The sequence below is a fragment of the Gossypium hirsutum genome, chromosome D13, assembly GCF_007990345.1.
Source record: "Gossypium hirsutum isolate 1008001.06 chromosome D13, Gossypium_hirsutum_v2.1, whole genome shotgun sequence".
Classification (NCBI taxonomy): domain Eukaryota; kingdom Viridiplantae; phylum Streptophyta; class Magnoliopsida; order Malvales; family Malvaceae; genus Gossypium; species Gossypium hirsutum.
Window position 1 is genome coordinate 61,519,862 of NC_053449.1, and position 25,935 is coordinate 61,545,796.

Below are 25,935 nucleotides of genomic sequence, written 5' to 3' on the forward strand. Positions count from 1 at the left end.
AACAGCACTACACCTTTGGGGTTTATATATTCCTGGAAATTCATTGAATAGGCCCACTGTTGGATTAATTATCTTTTTCCATCTTTTTATTGCTAATTAATTATTCGGACAATAAAACCAAAGCATTGGGGTGCAGGTGGGTGGACTTGGATTTCAACCATTGCTACGTTATTTCACGCGTAAGTTATATATTATGTAAGTTATATAAGTTGTGTATTATGTAAGTTATGTAAGTTGCGTAAGTTATGTATAATGTAAGTTATGTAAGTTATGTAAGTTGTGTATAATGTAAGTTATGTAAGTTATGTAAGTTGCGTAAGTTATGTATTATGTAAGTTATGTAAGTTCTGTATTATGTAAGTTATGTAAGTTGTGTATAATGTAATTAAGTTATGTTTTTCAAATATAAACCAATATGGCATTTTTCTTAAAAAAAATACTGAATTTTATTTAAATAATTTACATTGTTATTTTATATGATAAAATATTAATTTCGAAAGTGTTTTTATCCAAATAAATATTTAACTCAAAGTAATTTGTTTATGAAACCATAAGGTTTTATTTTTATGCGATTTAATTTATTTAAGAAAATAGCATAGTCCAAAAAAGTTTTCATAAATTTTTCAACCAGATTAGAGGAAGATTGGTCAAAAAAGTTTTCATAATTTTTTTCAACCAGATTAAGAAAATAGCATAGTGCAAAAAAGATGGTTGGTCAAAATCAAAATCCCCTTAATTATCAACACTAACAATTGGGTTTCATTTATTTTAAAATTTCGACAATATAAATTAATTAAAACATGCATCCATACCAATTAATTGACTTTCACTAATGGAATATGTTGGTTTTTTTTCCAACAAAATATTTTAAAAAATGTTGCTAAATATCTAAATTTATTTTCTGTGCCCTTGAAATATTTTTTACTATTTTTTATATTAAGCATAAATATGTAATTTTTTAGACTTTGGCCGGCGTTTATCATCGTTGCACAAATCTTATTTTGAATTTTAATATACTTTTTTAAAAAAATTCAAATTCTCTATAGAAATTATACTTTTTTTAATAGCTTCACGTGATATTTTTTCCCTAATCGTATGGATTAAAATATATAATGAAATAATAGTTTAAGTATTAAAAAAATATTAAAATAAAATAAAATAAATATTAAAATAAAAGAAGTGTTATTATTTGTGTAAAAGAATAAAAAAATATATAAATTCAAAACATATCTATCCTCTTATTTAAAATATAAAACAGCCTCCAGGTATTGCATAGAAGAATAAACGCCTTATCAGCAGTGTGTAAATGCTAGAGAAACAAAACATGCATGGCTGTTCATTGATAATGAATTAAGCTACACAAGAAAAAATGGCTAGAGGAACAGAACATGCTAGAGAAACAGAAAATAGAAAACGGAAAACGGAAAATAGAGAAACAAGAAACAGCTACAGAAACAAAACATGCTAGAGAAACAAGAAACAGCTTAGAGTTTAACATATTTTTGTTCTTCAGTTCTACTTTTGAAAAAATCTGGATGAACGTATTGAAGTTATTCTTTATTACTTATTGCATTTTATTCAATCTTAGCTGAAGATTTCACAATCATGTCCACGAATTTACAGTACCAGTAGATCATACTCTACCCTTGATAATGAAGTTTTTCATCTTGCGTTCCCTTCTCCTAGGTTTTCTTTGTGCACCATCAATAACTATCTCAACTTGAAAAATTTCCATATGATTGTTGTTTTAATTGGCTGGTTTTTCCCTTTCATGTGAACCTGTCAAGTTCTATGTCGATTTATCCGTTTGACTGATAATATTTTGCAGGATGATGGTCAGGAGTCCGTTGTTATGCCCAATAAAGATGGAAATAACTTTTTATGTTTCTTGCCGAAGGTGGGGAAAGCCAAAAAACCAGTAACCCATCAAAACACTAGTAGCATGATTGTGGAAACTGAGAAACGGGTTAAACTGAAGACACCTGATGAACTACTAGAAGTACTGAAAAATCAATGCTTTATCAGAGTGAGCATTTGATTCCTACCGACTGTTCGTTTGGGTTTTCCAATTCTATATGTTATTCTTGTCACCTTACAATAAAAGGAAGGGGAGGGGGGGACCTTTGTTCTTCCATGGAATTGTCATAGTGTGCTGCTTATTTTCATATCTCTCTAGCTTATGTTGTCAACTCCTTCATGCAGCAAGAGGGTTGGTGGTCTTATGAATTTTGCTATCAAAAGCAGTTAAGGCAACTACATTTGGAAGAGGATAAGGTAGCCTTTAATTCAATCTATTTAAGGTACTAGTATTTAAAGGTTTGAGGGTTCTATCTGCGATGTATTTCTTTTTCTGAAATGAACTGCAGTAAATATATGAGCTGAACCTGTTATGGGCACTCAAATGGATGATTTTCGGCACTGAATTGTTGTGTTGCATCATCTATCTGAGTAGTAATTTGTATAATAGGCGGTAGTTGACAGTAATAATAGTTGTAAAAGCAGCAGTTTTTAACAAATCTTCTTCTGGACTTGTTCTTATCACTTTGGATTTACTTGGAATTGAAAATCTAGTTGATATGAAGCGTTAAGAATAATTATATTAGTTTTTATAAGTATTGCAGGTGGTTCAGGAATTTGTGTTGGGTGTATATGATGAGAAGGCCACTGCTGCCTTCAACCAGAATCTCTCTATTGGAACCCACCATTGTTTGAAAAGTCAAATGGGGTGTTCATCGAAAGTAGAAAGTAATATTGGTTGGCAAGTTGGGTTAAAAGTTGGCATGGGATAATTGCAATTTTGGTCCCTAATTGTATAGGGACATTGCAAGTTGATCCTTGAACCTCAACTATAAATAGGCCTAACCATTGCTTACTTTCTTCATCCCATAATTGCCATTCTCTACTTAAGGCATTATTCTCTCTCTCTATTTGTAAATTTCACTTGTAATTTTTGGAGTGAAATATATTTGGTAGTGCCCGAGGACGTAGGCAAAATTTGCTGAACCTCGTTAAAATTCTGGTGTTCTTTATTATTTGTTTTGCATATTTTGTGAATGTGATTGTAGTGATTTATTGTGCTATTAAATTACGATAGAGGGATATTCTGGCTAGGAAAGACTTGGTATTTAAGTGATCTTCGTGATCTACCTCTCTTTCCTGGGAATTGAACTTAGTGTGATTTTTCAGTACAATAATTTTACTCTTTCACACGCTTCCGCGCAACAATTGGTACCAGAGCCAGGTTCGTACTTGGGGAATACGACCGTTTACGATACTATTCACGTATACGGTACTATTCACGTATACGGCACTGTTCACGTATACAGTAGTTGGGATTGAGGAGAAAAATGGCAGCAGCATCGTCATCAGCAAGGACTACTGTGACAAATGCAAAATTTGAAGTAGAGAAATTTGACGGTACCAATAATTTTGGTATATGGCAATGTGAGATCCTGGATGTCTTATGTCAGCAAGAGCTAGATATAGCCATTGAAGAAAAACCTGACAAGATGGATGACAAGGAGTGGGCCAAGATCAATAGACAGGCGTGTGGTACAATCCGCCTATGTTTGGCCAAAGAGCAGAAGTACTCTGTCATGAGGGAGACATCAGCGAAGAAGTTATGGGATACACTGGAAGAAAAGTTTCTAACGAAAAGTCTTGAAAATAGGCTTTATATGAAAAAGAAACTTTATCGATTCACGTATGCACCCGGTATGTCGATGAATGACCATGTGAACTCATTCAATAAAATTTTAGCAGACTTGCTAAATTTGGATGAGAAATTTGAAGAAGAAGACAAGGCATTATTGTTGTTGAATTCCCTTCTTGATGAATATGATCATCTTACCACCACATTGCTTCATGGGAAGGACACGATCACATTTGATGCAGTCTGTAGTGCGTTGTATAGATCTGAGACTCGAAAGAAAGATAAAAGAGATCACAGAGATACAACCACAGAAGTCTTAACAGTAAGAGGTCGTTCACACAGCAGCAAATCTGGTAGAATGGGAAAGTCCAAAGGGAGACCCGCCAAAGATGAATGTGCCTTTTGCCGTGAAAAAGGGCATTGGAAAAAGAATTGTCCTAAGCTACAAAAGGGCAAGGCTATTTCTAATGCATGTGTAGCGGAGCATGATGAGGAGTCAGACTTTAGCTTGGTTGGCATGGCAATGGCATGTCAAACGGATAAGTGGATTTTGGATTCAGGATGTACTTACCATATGTGTCCTAATAAGGACTGGTTTTCTAGTCTTAAAGAGCTAGAAGGTGGAATTGTTCTTATGGGCAATGATAGTGCTTGTAAGATAATGGGAGTGGGTACAGTCTAATTGAAGAATCACGACGGCTCAATCCAAGTCTTGACAGATGTTCGCTACGTACCTAGCCTGAAGAAAAATCTCATCTCATTAGGTGCCCTAGAATCTAAAGGGCTCACAATCACTTTGAGAGATGGATTACTAAAAGTAGTAGCTGGGCAACTGACGGTGATGAAAGGCACAAGAAGAAATAACTTGTATTTTTTAAATGGAAGTACAGTTATTGGATCAACATCAACAGTTTCTACAAAAGATGTAGATTCAGAGGCTACCAGATTATGGCATATGCGATTGGGACATGCTGGTGAAAAAGCTTTGCAGACATTGGTGAAGCAAGGCTTATTGAAAGGTGCAAATTCTTGCAAAATGGAATTCTGTGAACATTGTGTTCTGGGCAAGCAGAAGAGGGTAAAATTTGGTCCAGCAATTCACAATACGAAAGGAATTCTGGACTACGTTCACAGTGATGTGTGGGGACCTACCAAAGTAGCTTCTTTGGGAGGTATGCACTATTTTGTTACTTTTGTTGATGATTATTCAAGAAAAGTATGGGTGTATCTAAAGAAAAGAAAAAGTGAAGTTTTTGATGCATTTCTGAAATGGAAGAAGATGGTGGAGACTCAGACTGGTCGAAAGGTCAAACGACTTCGATCAGATAATGGTACTGAGTACAAAAATGATCCATTTCTACAAGTATGCCAAGATGAGGGCATTGTGCGACACTTCAGTGTTCGGGATACACCACAGCAAAATGGGGTGGCAGAACGAATGAATCGAACTATACTGGAGAAAGTTCGATGTATGTTGTCCAATGCTGGATTGGGCAAAGAATTTTGGGCTGAGGTAGTTACATATGCGTGCCATCTAATTAACCGTTTGCCATCAGCTGCAATAAATGGAAAAACTCCTATGGAGATGTGGACTGGTAAATCTGCTACTGATTATGATTTTTTGCATGTATTTGGTTCCACTGCATATTATCATGTAAAAGAATCTAAGTTAGACCCAAGAGCAAAGAAAGCATTATTCTTGGGTATAACTGATGGAGTAAAAGGATATCGTCTCTGGTGTCCTGATACAAGGAAGATTATTTTCAGTAGAGATGTGACTTTTGATGAATCAACCATGTTGAAGTACAAGGATTCACAAAAGGATGACAAAACCAGTAGTACTTTGCAGCAGGTGGAGCTTGAAAAGGTTAACGATGATCCAGCTAATATTGAAGGGACAAATGATGAAGAGGTTCTTACCCAAGAACCTCTACAGCAACAAGATTCAATTGCATATAGAAGGCCAAGAAGAGAGATTCGTAAGCCTGCTCGCTTTGATGATATAGTGGCCTATGCACTTCCAATTACAGATGATGATGTTCCTTCTACTTACACAGAAGTAATAAGTAACCCTGATGGTGTAAAGTGGAAGCAAGCAATGAATGAAGAAATGCAGCCTCTTCATAAAAATAAGACCTGGGAGTTGGTGACACTACCCAAGGGAAAGAAGGCAATTGGATGCAAATGGGTATATGCAAAGAAGAAAGGATTTCCTGATAAAAATGAAATTCGATATAAGGCTAGATTAGTAGCAAAGGGTTACGCTCAGAAAGAAGGAATAGACTACAATGAAGTGTTTTCTCCAGTTGTGAAGCATTCGTCTATTCGGATTTTGCTAGCCTTGGTTGCGCAATATGATCTTGAACTAGTTCAGCTTGATGTGAAGACCGCGTTTTTACACGGTGATTTGGAAGAGGAAATCTATATGACTCAGCCAGATGGATTCAAGGTTGCTGGAAAAGAAAATTGGGTTTGCAAACTGACAAAGTCGCTTTATGGATTGAAGCAATCTCCGAGGCAGTGGTACAAGCGATTTGATCAGTTCATGAAAGGGCAAAGGTACACAAGAAGTAAATTTGATCATTGCGTGTATTTTCAGAAGCTACAAGAAGGAACTTTCATATACTTGCTCTTATATGTTGATGATATGCTAATAGCATCTAAGAGCAAAGTTGAGATTGAAAGATTGAAGACTCAACTCAATCTCGAGTTTGAGATGAAAGATCTAGGAGAAGCTAAAAGATTCTCGGCATGGAAATATGGAGAGATAGAGCTCATGATAGAGTTAGCTTATCTCAGAAGCAGTATTTGAAAAATGTACTACAGCAGTTTGGCATGAACGAGCAGACAAAACCTGTAAGTACCCCGTTGGCTTCTCATTTCAAGCTTTCTGCACAACTATCTCCTTCGACGAATACGGAACGAGAATACATGTTGCAAGTTCCGTATTCTAATGCAGTGGGTAGCTTGATGTATGCAATGGTGTGTACAAGACCCGACATTTCACAGGCAGTTAGTATAGTGAGAAGGTATATGCATAATCCTGGAAAAGGACATTGGCAAGCTGTGAAATGGATTCTACGGTATATTCAGAAGACCGTGGATGTTGGATTACTGTTCAAGTAGGATAATACACTTGGTAAAGGTGTTATTGGGTACGTTGATTCTGACTATGCCGGTGATTTGGACAAGCGAAGATCAACCACCGGTTATGTGTTTACACTTGCTGGAGGACCAATAAGTTGGAAGTCTACACTACAGTCTACAGTTGCATTGTCAACCACAGAAGCCGAGTACATGGCTGTAACAGAGGCTGTAAAGGAGGCTATTTGGTTACAAGGTATGGCTAAAACCTTGGGGTTGGTTCAGGAGCATATTAACGTGTATTGTGATAGTCAAAGTGCTATTCATTTAGCAAAGAATCAAGTCTATCATGCACGTACAAAATATATCGACGTACGATTCCATTTTGTGCGGGAAATTATTGAAGAGGGGAAAATTTGTCTTCAGAAGATCAAGACTGCAGATAATCCCGCAGATATGATGACCAATGTGGTAACAGCAACCAAGTTCGAACATTGTTTGAACTTGATTAATATCCTGCAAGTTTAACAGTTGAAGAAGGCACTATCAAGTATTGTTGTCAAAAGTAGAAAGAATTGTGTGAAGATAAGATTATCGTAATCAAATATTCAAGGTGGAGATTATTGGAACCCACCATTGTTTGAAAAGTCAAATGGGGTGTTCATCGAAAGTAGAAAGTAATATTGGTTGGCAAGTTGGGTTAAAAGTTGGCATGTGATAATTGCAATTTTGGTCCCTAATTGTATAGGGACATTGCAAGTTGATCATTGAACCTCAACTATAAATAGGCCTAACCATTGCTTACTTTCTTCATCCCATAATTGCCATTCTCTACTTAAGGCATTATTCTCTCTCTCTATTTGTAAATTTCACTTGTAATTTTTGGAGTGAAATATATTTGGTAGTGCCCGAGGACGTAGGCAAAATTTGCTGAACCTCGTTAAATTCTGGTGTTCTTTATTATTTGTTTTGCATATTTTGTGAATGTGATTGTAGTGATTTATTGTGCTATTAAATTACGATAGAGGGATATTCTGGCTAGGAAAGACTTGGTATTTAAGTGATCTTCGTGATCTACCTCTCTTTCCTGGGAATTGAACTTAGTGTGATTTTTCAGTACAATAATTTTACTCTTTCACACGCTTCCGCGCAACACTCTCTGACATCTCCACATTGAAAGATCCTCGCTCAAAAGATGCTTCACAAAGGATCGCACTTAATTTTCAGTGTATTTAATTTTGTTTCTATTATTTTAAAAAAAGAGGTTTCAAGTGGTGAAAAGTAAATGGTTGCATTGAATAAAATGAAGGAAAAGGGGACTAAAAGTTATACTGGTTCTCACAGGTATCATGCTCACCAATATACGAATGGAACTGCATGTGATCTTACTAATCATCCCCGAGAAACTGAGGTATGAAGCAATGAAGTACAGAATTTTTGTATGGTTTCTAGTTTTGCTTTGGAGGGGGAGAAAAGCAGATTTGTAGAGGTTTATAATGTGTGTTTGTAGGTGAGGTTTGTGTGCTCGGAGCCAAGAGCGATGATTAGTTCAATTACAGAGTTATCCACATGCAAGTATGCACTAACTATTCAATGTCCAATGCTCTGCAAACACCCGTGAGTCTCTCTCTCTCTCCTCTCAATGCTAAGATTAGATTGATAATCTATGTTGCTCAAACTCTTCATTTTCATGAAGTACCTGTGTCAGACGCGATACATAGATATGAAAATATGACCTCCAAAGATTCTCTAAATACATGGAGAAACTTAGAAAAGCCTAATCATACCTGTGTCAAATACATATCCATATTCAACACTCACACACAAATCCGAGTAACATAGTTGTTGATACGTGCCTGTTGAAAAGATCAAAGATCAACCATAGAAGTGAGTTGTGAACTGTATGTAAAACATGACTGAAAACTTCTTATCCTTTCTTCCCAATAGATGACACGTTACTTGGACTTGGGTGTTAACATTGGATAAGGATATATGTGTATGACATTGGCATGGTTTGATTTTTCTAAATTTGATCATGTATTGGAGGATCGTTGAAGGTTATATCCCCATATTCATGTGTCGGGCATGAGTGTGAGAAATGAATATTTTAATAAAAATAAAAATTCGAAGTGACATAGGATAATAGTCACCTGAAACAATCATGCATTGGGTCATTAATTGAATGGTGAATGAGCAAGTATTAAGGTGCTGCAAAAGTGATTGATAGGTATAATGTAGGGAGAAAAGAAAACCATTTTGGGGGTTCTGTTTTGTGTAAGAGAAACCAAGATGACAATGGATGGTTTTAAAAAATGAATATCTCACGCTATCCGTTTGCTTATAAAATTTTTGTCATTTTGAAAAATAAATTATGATCCACATACTTGATTTTGCAGATTATTCCAAGAAGAGAGACCAGTGTGGCACACTATTAATTGCAATATCCTTCCAAAGGATTACAAGGATACCAAGGTTGATGGCACTCATTTTACTATGATCATGGACTCAGATGATCCATCTACTTATGATTCATCAAAATGACTGCTGTAAAACCTGTTGAAGATTGGACTGCATTACAACACAAAACCAGCAGCCAGTAACTGTCAAGACCACCAGCAGCAGCTATCGAGCTCAGTTGATTTTGCTTGGCGCGCAAGATTGGTTTTTGAACCGAATGAAGCAACCAACTTTGCTGTTTTGTTTTGATGTAATTTGATTCGGTTCAATTTTAGTTTGTTTGTAATACTAGTTAAACTTAAGTTAGTGATAAGATCTTTTGATGTAATGGCTGATTGGTCAGCTATATTTGATTATTTTTTGGCTAGTGATTAGGTTTGTATTAGTTGGGGCAGTTAAATACATTAGGTAACTGTCAATGTACATTGTAACTCCTTTTATATTTCAAATTTGAATGAAAAATTAGCAATGTTCAGTTACAAATTCTGCTGAGTATTCAAAACTTTGCTTGCTGCCTTTGTTTTGTTTCTTTTTGCTTCGATTCCTTCTTGATCTGCTTGCAAATTCAGTTTGTTGCTGCTGCCATTGTTCCAACAAAACCTCATTCACCTTTTGCATACATTTACAAATTATTTGTTAACATCCACTTTTTTGGGATGAGTTGTCTCAAAAAAGAAAAAAAAAGATTGCAAAGACTGCTACTTGTCTTTACCAGGTCAGAGATGTTAGATTATAAGTGAGACAATCCAAGTAAGTGAATTGGAACAGTTAAAGTGTGTTTTCTTTTGTATAGAATAGAAATCATGAGCCATTTCATTGAAATTAGCCAAATAAAAACGATACATAAAAAACTTTTATTGAGAGCATGACAAACCACTAAATCAAGTACGACATTGACAAAGAAAAGGCGAAGGTGAGCATGGCTTGGCTAAATGGTTCCTTAACGGAATCGTTTAGGCAGAATATTGTCGAGCACAAAATAGTAGCAGGACATGATGGCTGCTTCTACATGATAGAACCATGCTTGTCTCCAGTAAGGATTAATGTACAACACAATGGCAATACACAGTGGCATCACAGTGTACGACCCAACAAAACTTGCATAAAAGGCTTTCATGTCAATGAAACCCTCGTCAGTTGAATTTTTCGGCATCGATGAAGATGATCCATCTGTTGAGCAATTCTTTGGCAATGGTTCACCACAAAGGAAAGGATTCCCCACGTAACTGCTTTCTTCAAATGTTGCAAATTGTCCGGTCCTTTGAGGTGTAGTTCCAGATAAATTATTGTATGCCACACTGAAAAAGGACAAAAAATGTAAACCCACAAGTTGGAAGGGATCTTGCTTCTCAAGCGGTTGTGAGAAAGATCCAGACACTCGATCTGGGATAATTCAGAAAGTGTTGGAGGGATTGGTCCTATCAAACTGTTGTGAGAAAAATTCAAAACGACGATGTGTCGAAAGTTCTGGAGTTGGAGGGGAATCTCACCAGTCAACTTGTTGCAAGAGAGATCAATTCCAGACAGGTAACTAATGACTCTTCCTTTATAAGAGTAGGATTTGTTTTTCATGGTGAACTCTATCGGCACATCAGCAGAGAAAGATCTGGAGTCATAAGCATGGGAGCTATCATCTAATATTGTATTAAACAAGCAAAAAGGAATTGTACCAGAAAGATTGTTGTTAGAAACATCAATCAACCTTAACCGAAGTAACTTGCATAGGTCAACCGGAATCCGACCTTCAAAGTTGTTGTTATTTAGGAGAAGATAAACCAACGCAGAAAGGCTGCCAGTCCAATTTGGAATGTTTCCAGTTAATTGGTTGTTGCTGAGATCCAATGTCACCAAACTTCCCGATATGTTGTTGGCCGAAAGGTCCAAAAATTGAAGACTACCGTTGAATTTGCAAAATTCCATGGGGATTGGACCTTTAAAATGATTATTTACCATCAAAAGTTCTTGCAAATATAGCATCTTTCCCATCCAACTTGGTGTCCCACCGAAAAGTGTGTTATTGCTTAAATCCAGTGTTACTAAATGTGACATATTCTCCATGGAGCTTGGTATATCACCAAAGAGTTGGTTATTGCTAACATCGAATAATACCAACCCCATGGGCAAGTGCCTCGGTATTCCACCACTCAATTTATTGTTGGACAAGTCCAATAGTTGAAGGGAAATCATATCACCAATTGAAATCGGAATACCACAGGTAAAAAAATTATTCGACATGTTGAGAAGCTCCAATGACGGTAGTTTTGCTCCAATTTCATAAATGGGATGTTGCCATCTAGGGAATTACTGGAAACATCCAACCGTGATAAACCCCTACGAGAAGTCGATGGTAGCAGAAAATGTCCCGATAGAGAGCTATTGACGAGATTTAGTTTCTCTAATTTCTTGTTGTTTTCCAACAACCAATTTGGGAACTGATCTCCCTTGAAATTGATGTTAGAGAGATCAACATCTCACAAGTCATGTTGATGATTGAGAGATTGAGGAAATGACCCACCACCTCCGCAAGAAGATAAACTGATGGATCTCAATTGGAATGTTGGGGTGTCTAAAGAATGCATCTCAGTTTCAGCATTATGTATCGTGTTGTTGTCTGCATATATAATTTGGAGTTTTGAAAGGTTGAACAACGGAGCCAAAGAGCTTGGGATCTCAATGTTATTGTTTGAAAGCCTCAACTCTCGGAGGAATGTTAGACTCTTAAGAAGAGATATATCTCCAAAAAATTTAATGGAAGAAATATCTAAATACTCGGGTGATATTAGATTATTAAATGTAGATAAGCACTCAGGCAAACTAGCATTCCAATCACTGTTGGAGATGGTGAGCGTTTGTAGCTGCCTGAATTCACAAAAACCTGCAAACATATTAGCGTATGAAATAGTTGAACACTATTTTAACATTAATATAAAGGGTAAAAGTATCATATTATCACTTAACCTAGATTTTATATTATTTTACAAACATTTGATGTAATTAACACTATTGCAAATAATAAGGTGAAGATGAATCGATGAAACCAGCAATGTAGTTGTTTCTCAAATCAAGACTCTTCAATTCTTCGAAGGGAAGAAATAAAGAAACGTTGAGATACCAATTCTGATGGATATCCTTGTGGTCTCTATCGTAACTATTCTCAAGGAAGAGTCGGGTGACTCGTCCAGTGGAAGTGCTGCACTCAACCACATCCCATCGGCAACAATTTCCCGTTCCCGAAGAAATCCCTTCATTGTTAATACGAGGAAAGAAAGGTTTGAGTCGGAAGCGAGCAGCTTTCTCAATCTCCCACAACCCTTCACTTCGATACCCTCCAAATAAGAGGCAACCGCAAATACCCACACCAATTTCCAGTACTCCATCTCTCTTAAGTCAATGCCCACTAAGTCTCAGATATTGGCATGCAGCAGCACTACACCTTTGGGGTTTACATAATAGTGAATCTAAATGAGTATGTTTCCTGGAAATTCATTGAATAGGCCCACTGTTGGATTAATTATCCTTTTCCATCTTTTTATTGCTAATTAATTATTTGGACAATAAAACCAAAGCATTGGGGTGCAGGTGGGTGGACTTGGATTTCAACCATTGCTACGTTATTTTATGCGTAAGTTATGTATTAGGTAAGTTATGTAAGTTTTGTATTATGTAAGTTCTGTAAGTTGTGTATTATGTAAGTTATGTAAGTTGTGTAAGTTGTGTATTATGTAAGTTATGTAAGTTCTGTATTATATAAGTTATGTAATTAAGTTGTGTATTACGTAAGTTGTGTAAGTTATGTATTATGTAGTTATGTAAGTTGTGTATTATGTAAGTTATGTAAGTTATGTATTATGTAAGTTATGTAAGTTATGTATAATGTAATTAAGTTATATTTTTCAAATACAAACCAATATGACATTTTTCTAAAAAAAATATTGAATTTTATTTAAATAATTACATTGTTATTTTATATGATAAAATATTAATTTTGAAAGTGTCAAAAATTAACTTTAGTTTTTATCCAAATAAATATTTAATAATTTGTTTATGAAACAATAAGGTTTTATTTTTATGCGATTTAATAGTCCAAAAAAGTTTTCATAATTTTTTCAACCAGATTAAGAAAATAGCGTAGTCCAAAAAAGATGGTTGGTCAAAATCAAATCCCCTTAATTATCAACACTAACAATTGGGTTTCATTTATTTTAAAATTTCAAGAATATAAATTAATTAAAACATGCATCCATACCAATTAATTGACTTTCACTAATGGAATATGTTGGTTTTTTTTTCCAACAAAATACTTAAAAAAATGTTGCTAAATATCTAAATTTATTTTTTGTGCCCTTGAAATATTTTTTTGCTATTTTTTATATTAAGCAGCGTTTATCATCGTTGCACAAATCTTATTTTGAATTTTAATATACTTTTTGAAAAAATTCAAATTCTTCTATAGAAATTATACTTTTTTTTAATAGCTTCACGTGCTATTTTTTCCCCTAATCTTATGGACTAAAATATATAATGAAATAATAGTTTAAGTATTAAAAAATATTAAAATAAAAGAAGTGTTATTATTTGTGTAAAAGAATAAAAAAAATATAAATTCAAAACATATCTATCCCCTTATTTAAAATATAGAAGAATAAACGCCTTATCAGCAGTGTGTAAATGCTAGAGAAACAAAACATGCATGGCTGTTCATTGATAATGAATTAAGCTAGCTACACAAGAAAAAATGGCTAGAGGAACAAAACATGCTAGAGAAACAGAAAATAGAAAACGAAAACGGAAAACGGAAAATAGAGAAACAAAAAACTGCTACAGAAACAAAAAACTGCTACAGAAATATTTGAGGAATTTATATTGAATGACGACGTATAATTTTATACATCTAAGAGTAATAAAATTGGGAGATTTTATTGGCACTAAGAATTTTCAAAATTACCAAAATTTTTCAAGTTTATTAAAATTTCTCACTTATACCAATACTTAAATTTGTCACGAAAGTGTTAGAAATTTTGATAAATTTAATAAATTTTGATGTTAGCTTAGAGTTTAGAGTTACATTCTTTATTAACAAAGATAATAATTCAAGAACTGCATCTTTCAAAAAGATATTAGACTTCGGATGAACTCGTCTTTACCATGTCAAAGATAATAGTATCTTTTATAAGTGAGACAATCCAAGCAAAGATGGCAGTGCATTGGAACAGTTAAAAGTGTGAGCCACTTCATTGAAACTAGCCAAATAAGAAAGATACATAAAAAGCTTTTACTGAGAGCGTGACAAACCACTAAATCAAGTACGACATTGACAAAGAAAAGGTGGAGGAGTGAGCATGGCTTGGCTAATGGTTCCTTAACGGAATCGTTTAGGCAGAATATGGTCGAGCACAAAATAATAGCAGGACATGGTGACTGCTTCTACATGATAGAACCATGCTTGTCTCCAGTAAGGATTAATGTACAACACAATGGCAATACACAGTGGCATCACAGTGTACGACCCAACAAAACTTGCGTAAAAGACTTTCATGTCAATGAAACCCTCGTTAGTTGCATTCCTCGGCATCGATGAAGATGATCCATCAGTTGAGCAATTATTTGGCAATGGTTCACCACAAAGGAAAGGATTCCCCTCGTAACTACTTTCTTCAAATGTTCCGGTCCTTTGAGGTGTAGTTCCAGATAAATTATTGTATGCCACACTGAAAAAGGACAAAAAATGTAACCCCAGAAGTTGGGAAGGAATATTCCCGCTCAAGTTGTTGTGAGAAAGATCTAGACTCTCAATTTGGGATAAGTCAGAAAGTGCTGGAGGGATTGGTCCTATCAAACTGTTGTGAGAAAAATTCAAAACGATGATGTCTCGAATGTATTGGAATTGGAAGGGAATCTCACCAGTCAACTTGTTGCAAGAGAGATCAATTCCAGACAGGTAAGTGAGGACTCTTCCCTTATAAAAGTAGGATATGCTTTTCATGGTGACCTCTATCGGCACATCAGCAGAGAAAGATCTGTAGTTACCGACTTACCGTATTGATAAGGTATGCCACAATAAGCATGGGAGCTATCATTTAATGTTGTAATCATCAAGCAAGGAGGAATTGTACCAGAAAGATTGTTGTTAGAAACATCAATCAAGCTTAACCCATTTAACTTGCATAATTGAATAGAATAAACGGAGATAGAATCAGACCGATTCCCTAAGTGTCTTTCTGGATATTTCTCAATGTCTTAGCTATTCACGAGTAATTGTTCTCATATTAAGGTTTGAACTTGTTTTCTTGTCCATGTTACTCCATGGATTTGGGAATTGGTTCCATATTGGGTTTATACTTAGCAATTATTTTTACATTGAGACTTGGACTTGGATTCTCAAGGATTAACTTGGAAAAAAAAAATTAAGCCCCAATGTAAAAAAAATTACCAATTTTAAGCTTTAAAATGTGATTTAACCCAATAAAAAACATGTTGTAAGACTCAATTTTACAAATAATATATAACAGTGTGAGGGATTAAATTATTACAAAAATAAAACTTAGAGAGATTTAAAATAAAATTATCTTTCCTTTCCATCTTTCACAGCTCATATAATTATAAATACATCTTTTTTATAGTCTTCTAAGCCCCTTCGTTTTACGTATTTCGCATCCCATTCCATCTTCAACTCATTATAAATGTTATCTCATGTGATAACATTTAATTGGCTGTCTGCATATTAAAGATTAAATATTTGCACACTGAGTCAATTTGACAAATTTCTCTACGAAGACTCGTAAGTGTCAAATTGTATTTTACATTTTCTACTTAAAGATAATAAATTAATTCTTATATATTAGATCAAAGAGCTAAATATTATCAAACATTCCTAATTTATCCCCTAACGCATTACTAGGCATTCCTGGTTCAATCCTTTAGACATTAAAAAAATCGATTGGAATATACAACCAATTATAAATTGCTACATGGTATACACTAGTGTGACAAATGTCAGTCTTAAAATATAAAGAAATTATAAAAAAAATTAAAATATATAAATAACCCAACCAACCAGCTTCAACATGGCTTGGCTAAGTGGTTCCTTAATGGAATCGTTTAGGCAGTGTTGTGCGGAAGCGTGTAAAAGAGTAAAATTATTGTACTAAAAAATCACACTAAGTTCAATTCCTAGGAAAGAGAGGTGGATCGCAAGGATCGCTTAAGTACCAGGTCTTTCCTAGCCAGAATATCCCTCAATCTTAATTTAATAGCACAATAAATCACTACAATCACACACACAATTCATGCAGAATAATACAATAAAGAACACAAGAATTTAACGAGGTTCAGCAAATTTTGCCTACGTCCTCGGGCACTACCAAATATATTTCACTCCAAAATACAAGTGAGAATTTACAAAGAGAGAGAGAAAACAATGCCTTAAGTAGAGAATGGCAAGTTTGAGATACAGAATGAGAGATGGTTATGCCTATTTATAGTTGAGGTTCAGGGATCAACTTGCAAAGTCACTTTACAATTTAGGGACCATATATTGCAAATATCTCAGATTTTATTATGCCAATATCTCGATACCCATATCTTTGACTTTCCAATATTTGATACCCATATCTTTGACTTTCCAATATTTGATACCAATATATTTGACTTTCCATTATTTGATACCCATATCTTTGATTTTCCATAAATATGGATAATTCCCAATAATCTCCACCTTGAAGATTTGATTCGAGTAATCTTATCTTCACACAATTCTCTCTGCCTTTGTCAACAACACTTGATAGTGCCTTCTTCAACTGTTAAACATGCAGAATATTGATCAAGTTCAAACAATGTTCGAACTTGATTGTTGTTACCACCTTGGTCATCATATCTGCGGGATTATCTGCAGTCTTAATCTTCTGAAGGTGAATTTTTCCCTCATCAATAATTTCCCGCACAAAGTGGAAATGTACATCGATATGCTTTGTACGTGCATGATAGACTTGATTCTTTGCTAAATGAATAGCACTTTGACTATCACAATACACATTAATATGCTCCTGGACCAATCCCAAGGTTTTAACCATACCTTGTAACCAAATAGCTTCCTTTACAGCCTCTGTTACAGCCATGTATTCAGCTTCTGTGGTTGACAACGCAACTGTAGACTGCAGTGTAGACTTCCAACTTATTGGTCCTCCAGCAAGAGTAAACACATAACCAGTGGTTGATCTTCGTTTGTCCAAATCACCGGCATAATCAGAATTAACGTACCCAACAACACCTTTACCAAGTGTAGTATCCTGCTTGAACAGTAATCCAATATCCATGGTCTTATGAATATACCGTAGAATCCATTTCACAGCTTGCCAATGTCCTTTTCCAGGATTATGCATATACCTGCTCACTATACTAACTGCCTGTGAAATGTCGAGTCTTGTACACACCATTGCATACATCAAGCTACCTACTGCATTAGAATACGGAACTTGCAACATGTATTCTCGTTCCGTATTCGTCGAAGGAGATAGTTGTGCAGAAAGCTTGAAATGAGAAGCCAACGGGGTACTTACAGGTTTTGTCTGCTCGTTCATGCCAAACTACTGTAGTACCTTTTTCAAATACTGCTTCTGAGATAAGATAACTCTATCATGAGCTCTATCTCTCCATATTTCCATGCCGAGAATCTTTTTAGCTTCTCCTAGATCTTTCATCTCAAACTCGAGATTGAGTTGAGTCTTCAATCTTTCAATCTCAACTTTGCTCTTAGATGCTATTAGCATATCATCAACATATAAGAGCAAGTATATGAAAGTTCCTTCTTGTAGCTTCTGAAAATACACGCAATGATCAAATTTACTTCTTGTGTACCTTTCCCCTTTCATGAACTGATCAAATCGCTTGTACCACTGCCTCGGAGATTGCTTCAATCCATAAAGCGACTTTGTCAGTTTGCAAACCCAATTTTCTTTTCCAGCAACCTTGAATCCATCTGGCTGAGTCATATAGATTTCCTCTTCCAAATCACCGTGTAAAAACGCGGTCTTCACATCAAGCTGAACTAGTTCAAGATCATATTGTGCAACCAAGGCTAGCAAAATCCGAATAGACGAATGCTTCACAACTGGAGAAAACACTTCATTGTAGTCTATTCCTTCTTTCTGAGCGTAACCCTTTGCTACTAATCTAGCCTTGTATCGAATTTCATTTTTATCAGGAAATCTTTCCTTCTTTGCATATACCCATTTGCATCCAATTGCCTTCTTTCCCTTGGGTAGTGTCACCAACTCCCAAGTCTTATTTTTATGAAGAGACTGCATTTCTTCATTCATTGCTTGCTTCTACTTTACACCATCAGGGTTACTTATTACTTCTGTGTAAGTAGAAGGAACATCATCATCTGTAATTGGAAGTGCATAGGCCACTATATCATCAAAGCGAGCAGGCTTACGAATCTCTCTTCTTGGCCTTCTATATGCAATTGAATCTTGTTGCTGTAGAGATTCTTGGGTAGGAACCTTTTCATCATTTGTTCCTTCAATATTAGCTGGATCATCGTTAACCTTTTCAAGCTCCACCTGCTGCAAAGTACTACTGGTTTTGTCATCCTTTTGTGAATCCTTGTACTTCAACATGGTTGATTCATCAAAAGTCACATCTCTACTGAAAACAATCTTCCTTGTATCAGGACACCAGAGACGATATCCTTTTACTCCATCAGTTATACCCAAGAATAATGCTTTCTTTGCTCTTGGGTCTAACTTAGATTCTTTTACATGATAATATGCAGTGGAACCAAATACATGCAAAGAATCATAATCAGTAGCAGATTTACCAGTCCACATCTCCATAGGAGTTTTTCCATTTATTGCAGCTGATGGCAAATGGTTAATTAGATGGCACGCATATGTAACTGCCTCAGCCCAAAATTCTTTACCCAATCCAGCATTGGACAACATACATCGAACTTTCTCCAGTATAGTTCGATTCATTCGTTCTGCCACCCCATTTTGCTGTGGTGTATCCCGAACAGTGAAGTGTCGCACAATGCCCTCATCTTGGCATACTTGTAGAAATGGATCGTTTTTGTACTCAGTATCATTATCTGATCGAAGTCGTTTGACCTTTCGACCAGTCTGAGTCTCCACCATCTTCTTCCATTTCAGAAATGCATCCAAAACTTCACTTTTTCTTTTCATTAGATACACCCATACTTTTCTTGAATAATCATCAACAAAAGTAACAAAATAGTGCATACCTCCCAAAGAAGCTACTTTGGTAGGTCCCCACACATCACTGTGAACGTAGTCCAGAATTCCTTTCGTATTGTGAATTGCTGGACCAAGTTTTACCCTCTTCTGCTTGCCCAGAACACAATGTTCACAGAATTCCATTTTGCAAGAATTTGCACCTTTCAATAAGCCTTGCTTCACCAATGTCTGCAAAGCTTTTTCACCAGCATGTCCCAATCGCATATGCCATAATCTGGTAGCCTCTGAATCTACATCTTTTGTAGAAACTGTTGATGTTGATCCAATAACTGTACTTCCATTTAAAAAATACAAGTTATTTCTTCTTGTGCCTTTCATCACCGTCAGTTGCCCAGCTACTACTTTTAGTAATCCATCTCTCAAAGTGATTGTGAGCCCTTTAGATTCTAGGGCACCTAATGAGATGAGATTTTTCTTCAGGCTAGGTACGTAGCGAACATCTGTCAAGACTTGGATTGAGCCGTCGTGATTCTTCAATTGGACTGTACCCACTCCCATTGTCTTACAAGCACTATCATTTCCCATAAGAACAATTCCACCTTCTAGCTCTTTAAGACTAGAAAACCAGTCCTTATTAGGACACATATGGTAAGTACATCCTGAATCCAAAATCCACTCATCCGTTTGACATGCCATTGCCATGCCAACCAAGCTAAAGTCTGACTCCTCATCATGCTCCGCTACACATGCATCAGAAATAGCTTTACCCTTTTGTAACTTAGGACAATTCTTTTTCCAATGCCCTTTCTCACGATAAAAAGCACATTCATCTTTGGCAGGCCTCCCTTTGGACTTACTCCTTCTACCAGATTTGTTGCTGCGCGAACGACTTCTTACTGTTAAGACTTCTGTAGTTGTATCTCTGTGATCTTTTTTATCTTTCTTTCGAGTCTCAGATCTATACAACGTACTACAGACTGCATCAAATGTGATTGTATCCTTCCCATGAAGCAATGTGGTGGTAAGATGATCATATTCATCAAGAAGAGAATTCAACAACAGTAATGCCTTGTCTTCATCTTCAAATTTCTCATCCAAATTTAGCAAGTCTGCTAAAATTTTATTGAATGAGTTCACATGGTCATTCATCGACATACCGGGTGCATATGTGAATCGATAAAGTTTCTTTTTCATATAAAGCCTATTTTCAAGACTTTTTGTTAGAAACTTTTCTTCCAGTGTATCCCACAACTTCTTCGCTGATGTCTCCCTCATGACAGAGTACTTCTGCTCTTTGGCCAAACATAGGCGAATTGTCAGGTTTTTCTTCAAGGGCTATATCCATCTTGCTGACATAAGACATCCAGGATCTCACATTGCCACATACCAAAATTATTGGTACCATCAAATTTCTCTACTTCAAATTTCGCATTGGTCACAGTAGTCTTTGACGATGACTTTTCCATTTTTTTCTCCTCAATCCCAACTACAGTACGTGAACAGTGCCGTGAACGATCGTATTCCCCAAGTACGAATCTAGCTCTGATACCAATTGTTGTGCGGAAGCGTGTAAAAGAGTAAAATTATTGTACTAAAAAATCACACTAAGTTCAATTCCCAGGAAAGAGAGGTGGATCGCAAGGATCGCTTAAGTACCAGGTCTTTCCTAGCCAGAATATCCCTCAATCGTAATTTAATAGCACAATAAATCACTACAATCACACACACAATTCATGCAGAATAATACAATAAAGAACACAAGAATTTAACGAGGTTCAGCAAATTTTGCCTACGTCCTCAGGCACTACCAAATATATTTCACTCCAAAATACAAGTGAGAATTTACAAAGAGAGAGAGAAAATAATGCCTTAAGTAGAGAATGGCAAGTTTGAGATACAGAATGAGAGATGGTTATGCCTATTTATAGTTGAGGTTCAGGGATCAACTTGCAAAGTCACTTTACAATTTAGGGACCATATATTGCAAATATCTCAGATTTTATTATGCCAATATCTCGATACCCATATCTTTGACTTTCCAATATTTGATACCCATATCTTTGACTTTCTAATATTTGATACCCATATCTTTGACTTTCCATTATTTGATACCCATATCTTTGATTTTCCATAAATATGGATAATTCCCAATAGGCAGAATATGGTCGAGCACAAAATAGTAGCAGGACATGGTGGCTGCTTCTACATGATAGAACCATGCTTGTCTCCAGTAAGGATTAATGTACAACACAATGGCAATACACAACGGCATGACAATGTACGACCCAACAAAACTTGCATAAAAGACTTTCATGTCAATGAAACCCTCGTCAGTTGCATTCCTCGGCATCGATAAAGATGACCCATCTGTTGAGCAATTCTTTGGCAATGGCTCACCACAAAGGAAAGGATTCCCCCCGTAACTGCTTTCTTCAAATGTTGCAAATTGTCCGGTCCTTTGAGGTGTAGTTCCAGATAAATTATTGTATGCCACACTGAAAAAGGACAAAAAATGTAAACGCAGAAGTTGGGAAGGAATATTCCCGCTCAAGTGGTTGTGAGAAAGATCCAGACTCTCAATTCGGGATAAGTCAGAAATTGCTGGAGGGATTGGTCCTATCAAACTGTTGTGAGAAAAATTCAAAACGATGATGTATCGAAAGTTCTGGAATTGGAGGGGAATCTCACCAGTCAACTTGTTGCAAGAGAGATCAATTCCGGACAGGTAAGTGAGAACTCTTCCCTTATAAAAGTAGGATATGCTTTTCATGGTGAACTCTATCGGCACATCAGCAGAGAAAGATCCGATGTAACCGCTGTAATCATCGTCGGAATAATAAGCATGGGAGCTATCATTCGATATTGTATTCATCAAGCAAGGAGGAATTGTACCAGAAAGATTGTTGTTAGAAACATCAATCAACCTTAACCGATTTAACTTGCATAATTGAACCGGAATCCCACCTTCAAAGTGGTTGTTATCTAGGAGAAGATAAACCAACGCAGAAAGGTTGCCAATCCAATTTGGAATATTTCCAGTTAAGTGGTTGTTGCTAAGATCCAATGTCACCAAATAATTGCTGTTTAAAAAACTGGTGATCGACCCTTTTAGCTTGTTTCTTGATAAATAAACATGAGTGAGACTTGAAAAGATGAAGCAAGATGGCAAACTTCCCGATATGTTGTTTGCAGAAAGGTCCAAAAATTTAAGACTAGAGTTGAGATTGCAAAGTTCCATGGGGATTGGACCTTCAAAATGATTATTTGCCATCACAAGTTCCTGCAAATTTGACATCTTTCCGATCCACCTTGGTATCCCACCGAAAAGTGTGTTATTGCTTAAATCCAATGTTAACATAAGTGACAGATTCTCCATGGAGCTTGGTATATCACCAAAGAGTTGGTTATTGCTAACATCGAATGTAAACAACCCCATGGGCAAGTGCCTCGGTATTCCACCACTCAATTTATTGTTGGACAAGTCCAATTGTTGAAGGGAAATCATATCACCAATCGAAGTCGGAATACCACCGGTAAAAAAATTATTCGACATGTTGAGAAGCTCCAATGACGGTAGTTTCGCTCCAATTTCATTTGGGATGTTGCCATCTAGGGTATTACTGGAAACATCCAACCGTGATAAACCCCTACGAGAAGTCGATGGTAGCAAAAAATGTCCCGATAGAGAGCTATTGACGAGATTCAGTCTCTCTAATTTCTTGTTGTTTTCCAACAACCAGTTTGGGAACTGATCTCCCTTGAAATTGATGTTAGAGAGATCAACATGTTCCAAGTCATGTTGATGATTGAGAGATTGAGGAAATGATCCACCATCTCCGCAACAAGATAAACTGATAGATCTCAATTGGAATGTTGGGGTGCCTAAAGAATGCATCTCAGTTTCAGCATTATATATCATGTTGTTGTCTGCATATATATTTTGGAGTTTTGAAAGGTTGAACAACGGAGCCAATGAACTTGGGATCTCAATGCTGTTGTTCTGAAGCCTTAACTCTAGAAGGGACGTCAGACTTCTAAAATGAGATATATCTCCAGAAAACTTATTGGACGAGAGATCTAAAAACTCGAGTGACCTTAGATTCTTAAACACATAAATATTTCCAAAAAAATTATTGGAAAAGAGATCTAAATACTTGAGTGAGGTTAGATTCTTGAACACAGATATATCTCCAGAAAATTTATTGTAAGAGAGATCTAAATACTCAAGTGACGTTAGATTCTTAAACATAAATACATTTTCAAAAATACCATTAAAAGAGAGATCTAAATGCTTAAGTGATATGAGTTCAGAGAAGCACTCAGGCAATCTAGCATTCCATTCACTGTTGATGATGGCCAGCGTTTGTAGCTGCCTCAATTCACAAAAACCTGCAAATAAGTATATGAAATACTTTCAACACTATATTATATTTTTATTAAAAAAATAGATAAATTAATTCTAATATGTCACATTAAATATTTATTTTGGTGTTAAAATTTAAACATGTCCTCAGATAAATAAATCGAGACAGTTGTCTAAACTCCACTGTCAAAGATTGAAACAAAACATTGCTGTTGGGTGATGGTGATTTTCAATTTTTTTTATTAAATACTCATTTTATATTCACAATGTATTCGGAATATTTTATTCTTAAATAAAAAATTAAAATTAAACAAAACATGAATTATGGTTTAATGTGTAATTTTATACATAAATTTTTATTTTGCACAATTTTATATATGAAAATTCTATTTGATCCAGTTCTTATAAATTATTAACAGAATTATCGATATAATATAATTTTATGTTTATATGTTTCATACATAAATAATTATATTTATCTAATATTAAAATAAATTGATATATTTATTTCTTTAAATATGTATAATTAAATCAAAATTAAAGTTTCAAGTATGTATTTGAACTACAATTAGAGTTTCACGTATAAAATTGCATCAAATTAAAGTATATGTATATAATAGACATTAAATCAAAGTTTATATATAATTTTAAGATTTTTCTATAATTTTATAGCTAATCTTCAATTACATTACTCCTATATATTGATATTTCGAAGTACTTGTAGTAGAATAATTATTTTTTGCTCTTTCTTTAATACTATATACTAGCTCTTTTTTACTACTTTAAATTCTTTTGTATTTCTAAAAAATTTAAATTTTTATCGAATGTTTGAAAAACTATTAATGAAAAACTATTAATCTACTAATAAAAAGAAATAAATTGAGTGAATAGACGAAAAATTTATAACCATCTTGACATGGATGTTTTGTCAATAGGAAATATTGAATTCAACCGTTGTTTGAATTGGATTGAAAATTGGTTAAAGTATTAGTTTGGTAAGAGGCGTCAAATTGGTTGACCTACAGACCAAGATCAAGCCTTTATAATTTATAAAATTTTAAATTAATAATGGTAAATTTGCACTTTAGCCTCCCAAAATGATAAAAATTTATTTTAATCCTTTAAAAATTCTAAAGATATAAGCTATTAGAAGAACGAAATTATATTTTTACTATTACAAAAGTATACAATTTAATTTTGCCCCCAAAAAAAAAATTCTAGCTTTGCCCCTGCATTACTCAAATTCGTTATGGTATTCTAGGTTTTGGGTTTCTTTCTGTTTTTTAGGTCATTATGCTTTTATCATGTTGGTGTTATGAGTGTAAGGTCTTTGAATTGTTGGATTTATTTCAGTTTCAAGTTTTTAAGTCAGGGTTTTTGTTATTTTGGGAGTGATCAAGTACTTCACGTACAACTTTGGGGGATATTTTACCTCTTTATCAATAAATTTGTTTTTGGCTAAACCAAAAAAAAAAAGAAACGAAAAATGAAAAAGATGTAATTAATGTATCATGTAAGTTGAGACTATCATCGACAACACAATTATCAATGACCAAGTCCTTAAGAGAAGTAAGGGTTCCAATACCTTGAACAGCGTTGGAAGTGAGGGATAAATCTATTAAGGTCAATTCTTCTAAACTTGTCATGTTTCGCCACCCTATAAAAAAAATTACGAATATAAATATGTTATGAAATACATAATTGCAAATTGAAATGTTTTGTGCAAATATTTTAATAGAGGTATATACTATTTATTTGTTATGTAGGAGCGTATAGTATTTTTGATGTAATCTAGAAAATAACTTACTTTGGATAATTATTGTTCCGTCCAAGCTAAAGCTTTTCAAAAAAAGCGTCTTCAGATATGGGAATATGTCCAATGATTGAAGTTGAAGATTAACTACGGTATTGCAAACAAATTAAAGGAAACAAAGTATATACCCTTAATAAACCCTTTTATTTCAGGAATATTAGGACCAAATTAATTGGTGAAAGGCAATTTTGTTCCAGCAATACGTACCTTTTCCCGTCAAATATAGTTTTTCCAAATTTTTCAAAGCAGGTAATCCTGAGGAGAATATTCATAGGTAAATTTAAGAAGAAAATATGGAAGATGATACATTCAATAGGGAAGAGGAGGGAGCAAACCCATTTTACCTCTAACATCTATTGATTCCTCCATCGCG

At 35.1% G+C, this 25,935-nt stretch overlaps 3 protein-coding genes and 1 long non-coding RNA gene across 4 annotated transcripts; 2 read left to right on the top strand and 2 right to left on the bottom strand.

Annotated features, from left to right (window-relative positions):
- Nucleotides 1-1,816: 1,816 nt before the first annotated feature.
- On the top strand, nucleotides 1,817-8,021 carry LOC121225008 (protein OS-9 homolog). Its single transcript, XM_041108667.1, has 4 exons — nucleotides 1,817-2,026; nucleotides 2,203-2,274; nucleotides 2,622-2,745; nucleotides 7,999-8,021. Exons 1-4 carry the CDS (start codon nucleotides 1,853-1,855, stop codon nucleotides 8,019-8,021), a joined length of 393 nt encoding a protein of 130 aa, XP_040964601.1. The 5' UTR covers nucleotides 1,817-1,852.
- A 50-nt stretch (nucleotides 8,022-8,071) lies between these two features.
- LOC121225239 (uncharacterized) lies at nucleotides 8,072-9,269 on the top strand. Its single transcript, XR_005923141.1, has 3 exons — nucleotides 8,072-8,147; nucleotides 8,247-8,353; nucleotides 9,133-9,269. It is a non-coding gene; the product is annotated as an uncharacterized lncRNA (long non-coding RNA).
- An 864-nt stretch (nucleotides 9,270-10,133) lies between these two features.
- Nucleotides 10,134-11,311, bottom strand: LOC107943743 (receptor-like protein 13). Its single transcript, XM_016877537.2, has 2 exons — nucleotides 10,684-11,311; nucleotides 10,134-10,576 (listed from the first exon to the last, which is right to left on the bottom strand). Exons 1-2 carry the CDS (start codon nucleotides 11,309-11,311, stop codon nucleotides 10,134-10,136), a joined length of 1,071 nt encoding a protein of 356 aa, XP_016733026.2.
- A 3,241-nt stretch (nucleotides 11,312-14,552) lies between these two features.
- Nucleotides 14,553-25,931, bottom strand: LOC107943744 (receptor like protein 21-like). Its single transcript, XM_016877538.1, has 6 exons — nucleotides 25,907-25,931; nucleotides 25,770-25,817; nucleotides 25,557-25,649; nucleotides 25,335-25,406; nucleotides 21,576-23,775; nucleotides 14,553-15,210 (listed from the first exon to the last, which is right to left on the bottom strand). The coding sequence occupies exons 1-6, from the start codon at nucleotides 25,929-25,931 to the stop codon at nucleotides 14,553-14,555; spliced, it is 3,096 nt and encodes a 1,031-aa protein (XP_016733027.1).
- Nucleotides 25,932-25,935: the final 4 nt, after the last annotated feature.